Source organism: Trachurus trachurus, assembly GCF_905171665.1.
Source record: "Trachurus trachurus genome assembly, chromosome: 1".
NCBI classification, from domain to species: domain Eukaryota; kingdom Metazoa; phylum Chordata; class Actinopteri; order Carangiformes; family Carangidae; genus Trachurus; species Trachurus trachurus.
Window position 1 is genome coordinate 1,989,014 of NC_139891.1, and position 15,037 is coordinate 2,004,050.

A 15,037-nucleotide genomic window follows, 5' to 3' on the forward strand; every position below is an offset into this window, starting at 1 on the left:
CTCTCAGCGTTATTAAGGAGGAGGACGTTTCAGTTGCTGTTGTTGTCGTTGTTGTGGTTGTGCGCGACGTAGAGCTGCCGCTTCCACTAGCGAGTTTTCTTTTTCCCGCGATTGCACGTTCATTCAGCCTGGTGAGGGAGGGGGGGGGGGGGGGGGACTAAAGGAGGCTGCTCTCTCTCTCTGACAGCTGCCCACTTGTTTATATCTGATAAGCTCCGCCTGGCTCCATCTAGTGGCCGAATTAAGGATTTGGATTTGCGATAATACTCCTTTAAAGTAGACATATTCTGCCCCCTTTCCACAAATTAAAATAGTTCCCAGGTGTCTTAAAGACATGTCTGTGACATGCTTTGGTCAAAATCCCCCAAGGATCAAACATCACAGCTCTTTTCATCCTCTCTAAACAGCCCTGTTCAGAACGGCTGGTTTCAGTGCCTGTCCCTTTAAATGCAAATGAACCACTGCTTGCCCCGCCCCTTCTACTGGTACCAGGTAGGGGTGGGCTTATGCAAATTCAAAACCTAATTAGATCATTGGAAGACAACTGAGAGAACAGCTCATAAATCCACATGGATTATCTGAAAATTACAGATTTTTTTGACAATTCTCACATTTTAGGTTAAAGAGTGGTATTTCCATAATATGTCCCCTTTAAATTAATAACCTGACAGGATTAGGAATCATGACGGCTATGATATCACAAAGAAGCTACAGAGCAGTGACACTGAGAAACTCCCATGTGTTTGCAAGAAGAAAGAATGTGTTTCTGTCCAAAAGCGGCGCTGTTAAACTCGGTCCTTGGATGTCAGGCTGTTGCACTAACATGAGAGAGAGAGAGAGACGGAGGTAATTCATATTCCGCAGGACATCTGAATGCATCACTCAAGAAAAACAAAAAGCCCAGGGATCCAGCTGAGGGTCCATTCAAAATACATGAAACCTCAAGGCCACTCAACTTCAAATAAAAGGAGCCGCGGCTGATTGCACAAGAGTGACATCAGCTCACACAGGTCCCACGTGCCAGCGAGGTGCAGTACAGCGCTCTGCAGACAGGGGTCAACGTGAGCCCGACGCAGTGCTGGAGAGGAGAGGAGAGGAGAGGAGAGGAGAGGAGAGGAGAGGAGAGGAGAGGAGAGGAGAGGAGAGGAAAGTGGAGCTGACGGTCGGGTCTGCTCGGGGTCTGTGTGCTTTTCTCAGCTCTGATTGATGGGATTGATTCCTGCGCTGCACCGCCAGGCACACGGCTCCTTCCTCCAATCAGATTATAGTCCCAAAATTCAATCTTACACAGTGGGAGTGGGAGCGGTGGTGAGAGGCTGATGTCAAGGCGTGATTCCTGTTTATGGAGCCAGAATAAAAAACTAAGACATCACAGCTTGACCCGGTCATAAATATGACACCGAGGTCAGACTGCACACCTTTAACCTAAATACCAATAAACTACATCCGCTGCCTCGTATATTGATAACTGTAAAGACTTCAGCAGGTTGTCAGAGGCGGTGAGGGATGGTCAGTACATTCTTGGCCTTGTACTTCCCCTGATTTTGACCTCCTCTTCCTCCTCCTCCTCCTCTCCTTTGGGACCCCTCCCTCCCATATTCTTCCTCCCTTCTCTCCTCATCTTCCTCTTTTTCAGAGGGGAGGGGGGAGGGGGGAGGGGGGTTATGATAATGTGGATATATTTCATCACTCCGTTCCTGGTCTGCTCTATTCATCACACTCACATGCAGCTATTACTGTAGCAAGCAGAGCCCCACCTTGACAACACCCAGTGAGTAAGTGCACAAGGAGAGGGAGAGAGAGAGAGAGAGAGAGAGAGAGAGAGAGAGAGAGAGAGAGAGAGAGAGAGAGCACATGTGTGAGTCAGACAGTCCATCTGCTGGGCGGCTGGGCAGTGAATGAGTGCATAATATTGGGGGTGATGGTGAGAGAGGGAAAAACACTGAGCTGAGGATGGAGGACAGAGAGAAGACCTGACATCAAGAAAGACTAGGGTTGCAAAGGGGCGGAAAATGTCCAGTAAATTCCCGGTAAATTTCCAGAAACTTTCCATGGGAAGTTAAAGGGACAACGAGGAGTTTTGGAAAAGCGAAGCGTTTTCACACTACGAGCCTCCACGCACCGTGAAATTATTTGACTGGCGCAAGACAGACTCATGTTTTCATTCATCAAGAATTAAAGTCAGAGGTTCAAAGACAATCACATACCGTCGTAGTTCCGACCATAAACGGCGATTATAGCTGCGTTATTCTCATGACTCGCCGCAAAACCGAAAGTAAAGAAACGCTGGTCGGCTCGCCCAGCATTTCCACCACCACTAATAATAACAAAATAACCATAGAGACAAAACGATATATTTATCGAAAATGGGCCCATTAACAAATGTGGGTAGCGGAGATTCATCCACATTAACGTGAGACTTTTTTATAACCAAATATAAACTCCTCGTTGTCCCTTTAAGCTGGGGAAATTTGAAAATATTCAAAATTGGAAACTTTCCATGGGAATTATGGGAATTTATTTTTTTGAATTTGAATTTATTTATTCAGGATAGCCCCTTGAGATGAATCATCTCATTTTCGAGGGGGTCCTTCCGCAAAAAAATACAATGATACAATGTCAGGTAAAGAAAAAAAGAAAAAAAAAAAGGACAAATACATTGAAACACATTGCAGGACATACACACACACAGAAACACAGACAAGGCTCTCCTAACCCCAGCTAATCCACAAACGGCCAGATATCAGAATAATAGTCAACTAGTGATATCTAAGCTTACAAATGGGAAAAATAAAGTAGTAGTAGTAATTTATGGGAAATATTGGGAATTTATGGGAATGAACTGGAAATCTGGAGTAATTTAAACAAACTGTATCATATCCAAACATAAATGTATAAATATTTTTGTTTTGCCATAAGCAGACATCCATGCAAAATAATACAATTAAAAAACATGACATTTCAACTAGGACTGACCCAAAAAAAATTGAAATGAGCAGGCTACTTGGCATCCTGGAAACCTCCCTGATACGTTTTGGAGACATGCAGTGTTTGTTTGCCATACATTCATTATGTCCGCCACGACCCCCCCGTCGCACGTTACGATCACAGTGCATGTAGGGGGCGTGGCCTCAACAGCCCTGCAGTATTACAGTGTGCTGTGTGCATGTGATTGAGGAATAGCATAGATATTCACTTGCACGAGATCTGGTTGTTTTAGCCAAGATTATGCTATATATATTTCCCCAACTATATTTAAAGCAGAAGTAAGTGATCCGGTGGTTTTGGCTAACTTCCTGTCAGCAGATGGAGTTAGCAGCCCCCGCCCTCGTCATGGATCTATTGGTCCTCGTCCCTACGTCACCACATTCACGCGCATCCCTTGGCTGCACACACAGAGAGGACCGCCCCTTTATGCCGTTCTCTCTCCTCATTGGATAAAGGTTGTAGGATACAAGGAAAGTTTTCTCCTCGGCTTACAGCAGAGCAGAGTGACTGACAGACCCGTGTTTCAGACCAAACACTCTATAGAAGTGATTGCTGTCGGAAGATACAACTATTTAAGACTTATATTAACACAAATATTCCGCTTACTTCTGCTTTAAGTTCCCTGTTAAGGGCCAACCTTCAATTTTGTAAATTTCGGATTTATTCCCGTTTATTTATATATTCCTGTTAATTCCCATAGAAAGTTTCCAACTTTGAAAATTCCCGGAATTTTACAACCCTAAGAAAGACTCATTTAGTCCTCAGCTATTCTCCCCCTGCTGCTGCTGCTGCTGCTGCTGCATCTCTTTGGGTGTGAACACACTTTGAAATGTAAGTGCAAGTGTACAACTGCTGAATGCTCACACATGAGAGCATACAGTACATGTACGCACACGCACACACACACTTCAGCTGACCTCTCCTCACCACTCTGACACACTGAATGTGTTTAACCCCTCTGAGGCCGGTGGTGTATACACACCGCTCATGTTGTGCTGTGTGGTCTCCAGTGAGTGCTATTGATTCTAATAGTTGGGGGGAAGTGAGCAGCTTATCCATTAAGGTTGAGTGAGTCTGTCGCCTGTCTCCTATACTCACAGCAGACAGAGTGGAACGGACAGATGACTGGGAGGAGAGAGGCGGAGGTGTAGGAGGGCAGGATGGGAGGAAACGGGGAGATGAGGTAAGGCAAGGCAAGGCATCTTTATTTATATAGCACATTTCATACCAAGGCAACTCAATGTGCTTTACATTAAGACAAAACATAAAAAAAAAAAAAAACAGGTAGGAGAAATGAAAGAGACTGTGGAAGTGGAGAGGGAGGAAGAGGCTGGTTTATTAACTTAGCACCTTTGAAGAGGAGACAGATACAAAATACAGACCTACAGTGAGTGGAGTAAAAATAGCATCATAAATAAGGAGATGATAAATAAATAATGTGCAAAAAGGCAAATTAAAACAAGCTTCATCCATTATAATGACAAATGTCCCATTAAAGGCCCTGTATTGTGAACAGTGAGATGTCCATGTGTGCTTTGATTATAGATCAAGTCTAAGTTACATGTTTATATTAAAGCAGATATCAGCTTCACGGCCGTTTCGGCTAATGCTGCGTTCAAGGCAGGCTTTTGAAACCGTAAGTTACAGCTTCAAGTCACAACTACGACTTGGTAGCGTTCCAGGTAACCCGTAGCTCGTGTTTTTACCATCCTGTTGTCTGTGAAAGTTCCCTATAACGGCCACTCGTAACTTCCGACCCGTGAACTCGTACCAGATCGAACTGGTATGACTTCACAGGAAGGAAAAACACAAAGTACGAGTTTCTTTGAACGCACCATGAGTTAGCAGCCCCCGCCCTTGTCAGGCATCAATTGGTCCTCGTGCTACGTCACCACATTCACGCGCATCCCTTGGCTGCACACACAGCCCTTCATGCCGTTCTCTCTCCTCATTGGATAACACTTGTATCCCACAAGGAAAATTTTCTCCTCGGGTTATAGCAGAGCAGAGTGACGGAGAGACTCGTGTTTAGGCTGAAATACTTCATGTAAGTGATTGCTGACGGAAAATAGGACTATTTAGGACTTATATTAACAAAAACATTCCACTGATATCTGCTTTAATATAGTGAAAGTATCAAAGCCTCAGTCAACGGAGAAATTCACACAGTCTGCAGCCTGACAGCCTGCTGACAGGACTTCTGTAACTTTGTGATGTCACAACAAAGCAGTCTGCTGTATTTTTATCCCATCACTCAGACAAGAGTCAGCCTATCACTGTCCTGCTGCTACTGCAGAGAGAAGCCCGAGAGCAGAGATGTAAAGGAGGTTTGAGGATCGTCACTGAAAAGCACAAATATATCTTCTTCTGGACCAACACTTCAAATAAAACACAAGGGAAGTATAAATATGGGATAATTAAATAGGTTTTGGGGGATTACTGAGCAGTTTAGCAGGTTAACACTATTCATCTTCTGTTACTTGTTCACATTGTGAGCACATCAGGCAAAGTTGACAATCAACACTTATTAGAAGCTTTCCACACTTCTCTGGTTCTGCTTTTGGGAATTGCGGTTTTAAGGTGTATGAGAATTTGATGCCATTCAACTGCTTCCTAATCAGAGCTTGCTTGTAAATGATGTCGACTCATCAGGGTGATGTCCTATTACACGGTAAAAGAGTGGAAAAGGTGATAAATGCAGACTGGTGTAGTGTGCAGAGATCCTCAGCACCTTTTGGCAGCCTGGCAGATGTTTAATGAAGGAGCTATTTTCAACAGGAGTAATGTGCTTAGATAAAACCTTTATGTTTGACTGTAGTTGACTGCCTATCATGCTTGTGAGACAAGCCTGTAACTGGTTTACTGATTCTTTGGATGGATCTTTTGTGTAACAATAAAGCAAAATGTGTTATAAAACTATAGAGATTATGGCAATAGGATAATTTGCCAACATGTTGAAATATCCCTTTAAAGAACCACTGATACACTAATAGACATGTTGCCAACATGTTGAAATATCCCTTTAAAGAACTGTTAGCTTATCAGTAGTTCTTTAAAGGGATATTTCAACATGTTGGCAAATTCTCCTATTGCCATAATCCCTATGGTCTTAGGTTCATTACCTTGAATTGTCGGTGCAAGCTGTTTTTAGATTGGCGGAGCAGAGATGTGAGCTGCACTGTATTTCTACGTTTCCCTCATCAAATTAACTCCAAAACTCTCTTGTGACCTGTACATTAGCCTAACGTACTGTATAATTATGTAACATAACAAACTACTTTTGAAATCACTCCGCCCAGCAGCCGTATCTGGGATGTAGTTCCGGTTACGTATTTACCTCAAAAACAACTCTGTCTCGTAACGTTCCATTATTATTTCATAGCGTGGTGAATGTGCAGGTGTTTTGGAGTTGTTGGATTGTGTATTTGATGAGTGAAACGTGGAAATACTGCACACCTCGCGTCTCTGCTCCACCGTTCTAAAAATAGCTTGCACCGACAATTAAAGGTAATAAACCTACTCCTAAAACTATAGGGATTATGGCAATAGGCGAATTTGCCAAAATGTTGAAATATCCCTTTAAGAGGAAATAAGCTAAGAGGAGGAGGGATTTCTTTTTCTGGTGCTTTCAACCATGCATTTCAATTTGTTGGCAATATCAACTATTACATAATTAATTTTCGGTTTATCATTTCACCACCATATCAAGACGCATTAATGGCAGACAACATAAAACGACTTCAATCACCTTGTGTGGTTACAGTAAAAACATCTGTTGAAGACACACAACACACAACACAACAAGAAAATATGAAGAGCAAAGAGAGGACCTCCCATCACTGCAACATAATAGATCACCTGACACACACACACACCTCATGATAGAGTGATATTATTCTTAGCAGTCCATCATTTCAAATCGCTTTTCTTCCTCCACTGCACTTAGGACACACATGTGTGTACACACATGGCTAACACACACTCTCCAATCACAACTTTAAATCAATGGCCAATCTCATTGGTGAACTCCCCCATGATTCATTTTCGTTTAGCAGATGCATTATGGGTAGAGGAAGAAAAGAACCCATCCAATTTAGGCGTGACGCATGCCGAGCCCTCAGGATCAGGACGTTTTACTAACCATTAACTGAGCAGTCCTTTGCTTTTTTTTTAACCAGACCGGGCAGTTACAGTAACTCCCCAGACGGTTCTCTTCATTTATGAAGACAAGGGAGAATGTCTTCAGGGATCTACAGAGGCCAGAGCAGGTTCTGGCACAGCGTTTGATCTGAGGCTGACTGGAGTACAGCACCTCTTCAGGCCGAGACCCCCACAACCCACTACATCCACTTCCACCACACAGCCACACAGCCGGGCTGCTGCAGTCCCATCAATACCAGGAACAGTGCTTTCAGAAAGGCACTCACAAGTAGTGATACCTGATAGCGATACATACACAGCTGCTTCGACACAATGTGCTGTGTTGCCCAATCACAGAGAGTGGTAGAATCATGTGGTAACGTGTGTGTGGTGGTGTGTTAGCAGCATCAAGTCAACATTTCAGGATCAAGCTCTGATTGAACTGGACCACCAGTACAACAACATGACGCACAAACACACCAACTGTGCTCTTTACGTAAAACCTAATCTGGGTTTTTCAATGTGACCAAAACCTCAAACTCAACCTTCTTCAATGTAAATCATAGTAATCAAATAACAAGGCGAACATTACCATTTGTAACTACATTAACAGTAAGAACAGGACTTCTCTGTATTCTAGGCGCAATCTAACTTTGAGACCATGTAGTGAAACGCCTTGTAATGGCACAGTATCCTTAAATGTATAACATTAAAGGTCTGATTACATTTGATCACCTGAACTGATTTTATATGACTGCATCAGTGTTGGTATCACAGATGGAGCCAACAGATTGGAAGAGGTGTGGGCAGTGTATACACACTTTATCATACTCCTGTAGATGGCTTCATCTCCCACAACTCCTGACAAGACGATTAATGCTATTATTTCATGCACCAGAATACAACAGCAAACAGGACAGAGAGAGTCTGTTGGAAAGGTACTGTAGGGAGAAAAAAAGAGAACTGGAGATGGGGGGGGGAAATGAAAAGCTGTATCGGACAGTGAGGAAAGCATAGCTCTTGATCAGAGATGAGATTGGCAGTGGTGTTTGTAACCTCGAGCTGCCGTATCGATTAAACAGACTGAAATGTATAAGGCCAGGTTGCATGCAAAGAATTAAAGGACAGAGGAAGAGGGGAATACATATAGTACTGTAATATGCTATGTTGTGCTGAAAAACACTGGCAGGCAGAGGTCACCAAAGAGAGGAGAGGAGAGGAGAGGAGAGGAGAGGAGAGGAGAGGAGAGGAGAGGAGAGGAGAAGAGAAGAGAAGAGTTGAGAGGAGGAAGATAAGGAAAAGGGAGAGGGGGAAAAGGGGGACAGGAGAGGAGAGCAGAGGAGAGGAGATGAGGAAGAGAAGGAAAAGGAAGAGGATGAGGAGGAGAGGAGAGGAAGAGGAGTGGAGGAGAGGGGAGGAGGAGAGGAGGAAGAGGAGTGGAGGAGAGGAGAGGAGGAAGAGGGGAGGAGGAGAGGAGGAAGAGGAGTGGAGGAGAGGAGAGGAGGAAGAGGAGAGGAGGAGAGGAGAGGAGGAAGAGACGGAAAAGGAAGATGAGGAGAGGAGAGGAGAGGAGAGGAGAGGAGAGGAGAGGAGAGGAGAGGAGAGGAGAGGAGAGGAGAGGAGAGGAGAGGAGAGGAGGAAGAGAAGGAAAAGGAAGATGATGAGGAGGAGAGGAGAGAAGAGGAGAGGAGAGGAGAGGAGAGGAGAGGAGAGGAGAGGAGAGGAGAGGAGAGGAGAGGAGAGGAGAGGAGAGGAGAGGAGAGGAGAGGAGAGGAAGAGGAGAGGAGAGGAGAGGAGAGGAGGAGTAATTACATGTGAAGTACAAAAAAAGACATGTCCTGAGTCTAACAAGAGCAGTGAGTTGCAGTGTGCTGCTGCTATCTGGGTGCAGACAGGATACAGGAACACATTACAAATGAATAATACGATAGTGGCATTTGAGGTTTGGAGAGGGGAGAGTGTTCTCTAATTAAAATCTACCCAAAGGGGCTCTCTCCTGCTATGAAACAAGTCATTCTCCTCATCCTGCCCTCACATCCATCAACTGCTCCCTCCGCCTGGCCCGGTGGGGGGGCTTTAACAAACTCAGAGAAAAAAGAGCTGATTTTGAAACAGACTAAAACGTGTGAACAGACATAGAGGTAATGAGCTTATAGCCACTGTACTGTCATGCAGTATTTTTGGGATTCGGTGCAAAAAGAAGCTGACATTTAGAGGCTGATGCACAGGTGTTGAGGCGGGTGTGCTTTGTGTATCAACAACAGCTGAGCTGAGTAACTTCATTAGTCAACAAAGTGATTTCATCCAACACAAACACTGTGTTTGCATCTTGCGCATGTAATTAGTATGAGCCAATTCACACGCTGTACTGTATGCACGTGTTGTGCATCCATGTGTGAACTCATGTGTCAGGACACTCTTGTTACTGTGTGATATGTGGTTCCTCATCTTTAGCTGTTTTTGTACAGCGCCTACCATGTAACATATCAGAGATCCTGCAAAGAATGTTCAAATATAATCATCAAAATGCAACTGGAATTCTGGTTACTGTACTACACAGCTAAAGAATATATTTATATTTTGCTACCACATTTAGTCTAGTAATAACTGTCACCCCCATTTTTATCTGCAAATCATCACAATGAGCGTGAAAAGCTTCAACTTTGGAGGAAATTACAAAGTGTAAACTCCACAAACCTGCAGCATGAAGTTGTTTTTGAATTAAATTTAAAAAATTAAAAATGTATATATATATACAGTATATTTCAATAGATATCAAATGTAAGCTAGCAAGCTTGTGGCAATTAAGCCAGTAATGAATTGTAGCATTGGCATTAATGTTATCACTTTCCCAATTTTAAAGGGATATTTCAACATTTTGGCAAATCCGCCAATTGCCATAATCCCTATAGTCTTAGGGGTAGGTTCATTAAATTGTCGGTGCAAGCTGTTTTTAGATCGGCGAGGCAGAGACGTGAGCTGCTCAGCTAATTCTACGGAGGTTCATGGTATTTCTACGTTTCCCTCATCAAACTAAATACACAATCCAACAACTCCAAAACGCTCTGGTGGACAAGTTGTGACCTGCACATTCACCATGCTATGAAACAATATATATATTGTGTAACATTACAACACATGAAGTAAATACTCAGAACTACTTGCGCTTTTGAAATCACTCCGCTCAGCGTGGTGAATGTGCAGGTCAGAACTTGTCCACTGGAGCGTTTTTGGATTGTGGATGAGTTTGATGAGGGAAAGCCCAGAAATACCACACGCCATGCAGAGCTCATGACTCTGCCCCGCCGATCTAAAAACAGCTTGCACTGATAATTAAAGGTAATGAACCTATCCCTAGGACTATAGGGATTATGACAATAGGCAAATTTGCCAAAATGTTGAACTAAAATGCAGGCATTTTATATAAATGTATATATTCACATAAGCAGCTGTACACATCATCAGTCACACTGAGTTTAGATCCTGCTGCCAAAGTAAAGACGGTGTCACAGGACAGCGACACATTCATCTGCACTCTGATGACCCCTACACATGCAGTGCAGGAGTTTGGTGTTTGTGTGTTCAGCATGCACAGTCAGTGTGACACTCACTCCACTGGAGGATTGAGGTCCTCGGCCTTCGTCTCAAAGAAGCGCAGCACCTCCTCACTCTGGGAAATCTGAGGGGGGAGTCGCACCAGTGCCTACAGAGAGGAGCAGAGAGAGGACGGTGGGTCAAATATCGACAGCCACAAATCAAAATGATTCTTTTAGTGAACATTGGGGACATACAACATTTTTGGGAGTCCAGATGAATTCACATTATACAATACAATACAGAGGAAAAAAGTCCAAACACTGTTCCTTCTACAGTGCAAAGACACTGGACGACAGGCATCTTGTGCATTTGTGCAATTGTGAGTATGAATATGAGTAAGTGATTTTTTATTTTATTTTATTTTTTCAAATAACTGTGGCCCAGCATCATGATTATTAGTTAACGTATCTACCAAAAGGGGGCGGCACGGTGATGCAGTGGTTACTTCTCAGCAAGAAGGGTCTGGGTTTGATTCCCATGCAACCCTGCATTATAGGCGGATGGATGGATGGATGGATGGATGGATGGATGGATGGATGGATGGATGGATGGATGGATGGATGGATGGATGGATGGATGGATGGATGGATGGATGGATGTCTACCATCATGTAATAAAAGTACTGATCAGAGAGAATAAATTCCACAGAATTCCAGCCATCCTTCAACCAGAGTTCTCCTTCTGTATGTTCACAGACCAAACTACCAGTCAAAGGGAGGATCATGTGTCTGACTTATCATCTATATTTAATGGTACACTTACCAAAGGCATATCTCATGTACAGTTCCGGGGTACTAAACCATGAACACGTACAAAGACATTTTATGAACAGTGCCAGCCTTTAATTCAAATCGGCACACGTCCGCGCTCGCTTCATATTTCATTCATTGGATCCGGTATTATTGAAAGAGCCCGGTGGTTGGACGGATCTGGCCTTGCACCCACAGCTGACTGGACTCAGTATCCTCCTAATCTCCAGAGAGAAAATCCTCTGAGAACTCTGGGTAATTCCTCCTCCTCTCTGATGTTTGCCTCATAAACAGGATGTAGGAAGAAACAGTGCAGCTCAAAAAAAAAAAAAAAAAAACAGCTCGCAATAGCAACTGTTCACATTAGGTGTAATGAGGAAGCTGGCTACCTATTAAAAAACTCTGCATGTACTTACTGAAGGACTGGGTTCATTTCAAATGTATATAATTGCTTTTTGTTGCTAAACTTACTTCGGTCTCAATTATCAAGTTGGAACTGGAGGCCAACAATACTGCTACACAACTGTGTGTACAGAAACAAACACACTGGCTTTGTACCAAGAGGAAGGAAGGAAGGAAGTTTGGAAGGCATGAGAGGCGATAAATAAAAAAAACTAATAAGAGAGGGAACAGGAAGTGATAAGGCAACAGAACGACAAAGGCCCTTTGCTTTCAAGGGTTTTAGTTTGGCATGTGGGAGAGGGGCGCTAACTTGGTTGATAACTTTCTTTCCTAGCTGTATCAAAAGAGGGCTAAAGGTCGTTGGTGAGTGGGAGGGGACTGATGCACGACGCCTCGATTGCCGTCCTTTTCTGACAGTGGCATATGTGAATGTAACCCTTTCCCAGAGCGGTATACTCGTACTAATAAACAGTTCCTCACTGTGACAAAATGTTTCAAACATTTGAAAAGGACAGCATAGGCTGTGACTTGTGACCTCCATCACAGGCCGGGGGAACATTCCCCAGAGTCAGATGGGGAGTTGAAGGATGTTTACAGTGAGGCCTCTTTACCCTGCAGTAGTCGTCGATGAAACGCAGTCGCTTCATGGCCACATCTCGCACATGACTCCTCCGGAACAGGATCTTGCCTGAAGGAAGAAAAAAAAAGAAAAATAATAAATAAAAATGAGAGGGTGAAGGAAAACAGGAGCAGCGATGATGACAGGTACAAAGAGGAGAGGAGAGGAGTAAGAATTGGAGACTGTGGAAATACCACAGATTGAAGCCCATTGGACACTGTGATACCAAAGCCTGCCAGCAGATGCCAGTAATGAACGGCGGTGATCCTTCAGGGCCCACACACCAACCTCTCTCCCACAGCCAGAGCCCCAGCTGGCCCCTATGGATTCCATGACCTCTGCTGTGACATGGCTCTCTCTAAATAACAAATAGGATTTATGCACACATGAGCTTCGGCCCTGCTCTCATCCCACTCACAGGGAACATTAAAGTCCAACCCCACGGACCCCCGTCCCTATACTAACTACATGCACTTGAGCCTGTTTCAGAAGCGTAAAAACAAAGAGCACTGCTTCCATGGAAGAACTGTAAGGAGTTCTATTATTGAGTGGTTATAAAATAACGGCACATATTAATCACGTTAATACATAAACTGCTCAAATACATTTGTTTTTATGGCACTGTAAAAAAATAGAGGTGATCTAAACCTGCTGACTTAAAGGAGCTGCATCACTGCTCTCTTTTGAATTAATATGTAAAATGAAGGTCAGACAACAAAAGAGTCTCCGAGTGTCCGATCAGTTGGATCAGTTTGGACCAGAACAGGTTTATGTGTTGTATGAGCTGATTTTATATCATCACATATTTATCTTCTGTTTTCAACACCAGAATAACAACTATTTCCATAAATGACTTTGAGGAATATTTGCCAGTTATTCTTAAAAAATAATTTAGCAAAAGAAGGCAACACTCAGAGACCTTGCTTCAATTAAATGGTATACTGTTACTGAAACAAGGGCTGTCTGATCAAATAATGAATAAAGAGGATGGTCAATCAGCTGCAAGACAGACCCAACGCAGCTGGGTACAGTAAAACAAAAAAAAACAATACTGAGGTTTAATACACAACCTTACACTGAAGCAAAGAGGGGTTTAAAGGGATAGTTCAACATTTTTGGCAAATTGGCCCATTGCCATAATCGCTATAGTCATAGCAGTAGGTTCGTTACCTTTATTTGTCGGTGTAAGCTGTTTTTAGAACGGCGGAGCAGAGCCGTGAGCTGCTCAGAGCTAAGCTACGGAGGCTAATGGGATTTCTTGGTTTCCCTCATCAAACTCATCAAATACACAATCCAACAACTCCAAGGGCCCTATTTTAGTGGCGCAACTCAGGGTGGCGCAGCGAAGCGAGCCCTGACGCAGCTGGCGAAGTGGTATTTTCCTCCAGTTCAACAAGGTGCGCAGTGGATTCGGTAAATTGGCAGACTGCTGTGCGCTGAGATGGGAGTGGTCGCGCAGCAGGGGGAGGTGTCGACAGATTCGCCGTGGCGCAGTGACAATTTGTTACAGATAGACCGCGCGGAGAGTGCGCCGAAAGCTCGCCAGCTCGCCAGCTCCAACCTGGTCTAGTCTCAGCGCAAGGCGAAGCGCAGCCAGCGGACTGGTATTTTGACTGCCCAGCGCGCAGTGCGCCCACGTCACCAAGACCTCACAGGCAGATTTCCACACTTCCAGGCACATTTAAATGCAATTAACAACAATAATAATAATAATAATCATCACAATAACCCCTATTTATTGTATCTGAATCAGCACATACACCTATATCTATATAGATTGTCCCGTCACACTGATGGCAGATCAAAGGCATGCGTAATGGAAACTCAGCCTGACTGAATTAACACAGATGAAACCAGGGAGGGACTGAGACAGCCGTGGATGTCCCAAGAGCAGGTGTTGACACTACACACTGTGCCGTTGCAGATGATCAGCTATTTATTTATTTATTTACTTATTGATTTATTAGGGGCCAGCGCCGCATCGTCACGCGACCATAACAAATAAAACTGAAATGCCTCCGTTACGCACAGCGCTGTTTGTTTATGCTGTGATCTGTGCACACGTGTTTAAATATAGGTTAGATAGATAGATAGATAGACCTGCTCCCTCCTCCTCCCTCCTCCCTCCCAGACTACTTTTGCATCATCAGCCCGTGAGGTCTGTTCGCGCGACCGGACACTGCCAGCTTGGACTGGACGAGAACATCAGTTTCCTCCCGTCTCACTTGCTCTGACAGATTGAGAGCTGTTGCCCAGTAAAAAAAAAAAAAAAAAAACACACACACACCCCTTTTCCATTAATAAAGACACTCATATTTAGTAACCTATATTTAAACAGGTGTGCACAGATCACAACAAACAGCTGTGCGTAACGGAGATCACGGAGCGTCTCTCTTTTTCTTTTTTCTTTAGAATTTACCTGAGATGGAGTTGTGAATATCTGCTCACTATGATGCCAGGCTGCTTGTGGTTTATTTGTTTTCAGTTTTATTTGTTATGGTCGCGTGACGATGCGGCTCAATAAATCAATAAGTAAATACAT

The 15,037-nt window shown here is 43.8% G+C and overlaps 1 protein-coding gene across 2 annotated transcripts in view; it reads right to left on the reverse strand.

Annotated features, from left to right (window-relative positions):
• Nucleotides 1-15,037, reverse strand: part of sh3pxd2aa (SH3 and PX domains 2Aa) — a 149,840-nt gene that overhangs the window by 78,691 nt on the left and 56,112 nt on the right. For both annotated transcript variants that reach the window (XM_083978282.1, XM_083978281.1), the window contains exons 4-5: nucleotides 12,488-12,564; nucleotides 10,740-10,831 (exon numbers count right to left, since the gene is read on the reverse strand). In XM_083978282.1, coding sequence (XP_083834408.1) covers nucleotides 10,740-10,831; nucleotides 12,488-12,564 — 169 coding nt within the window. The remainder of the gene's footprint in view (nucleotides 1-10,739; nucleotides 10,832-12,487; nucleotides 12,565-15,037) is intronic.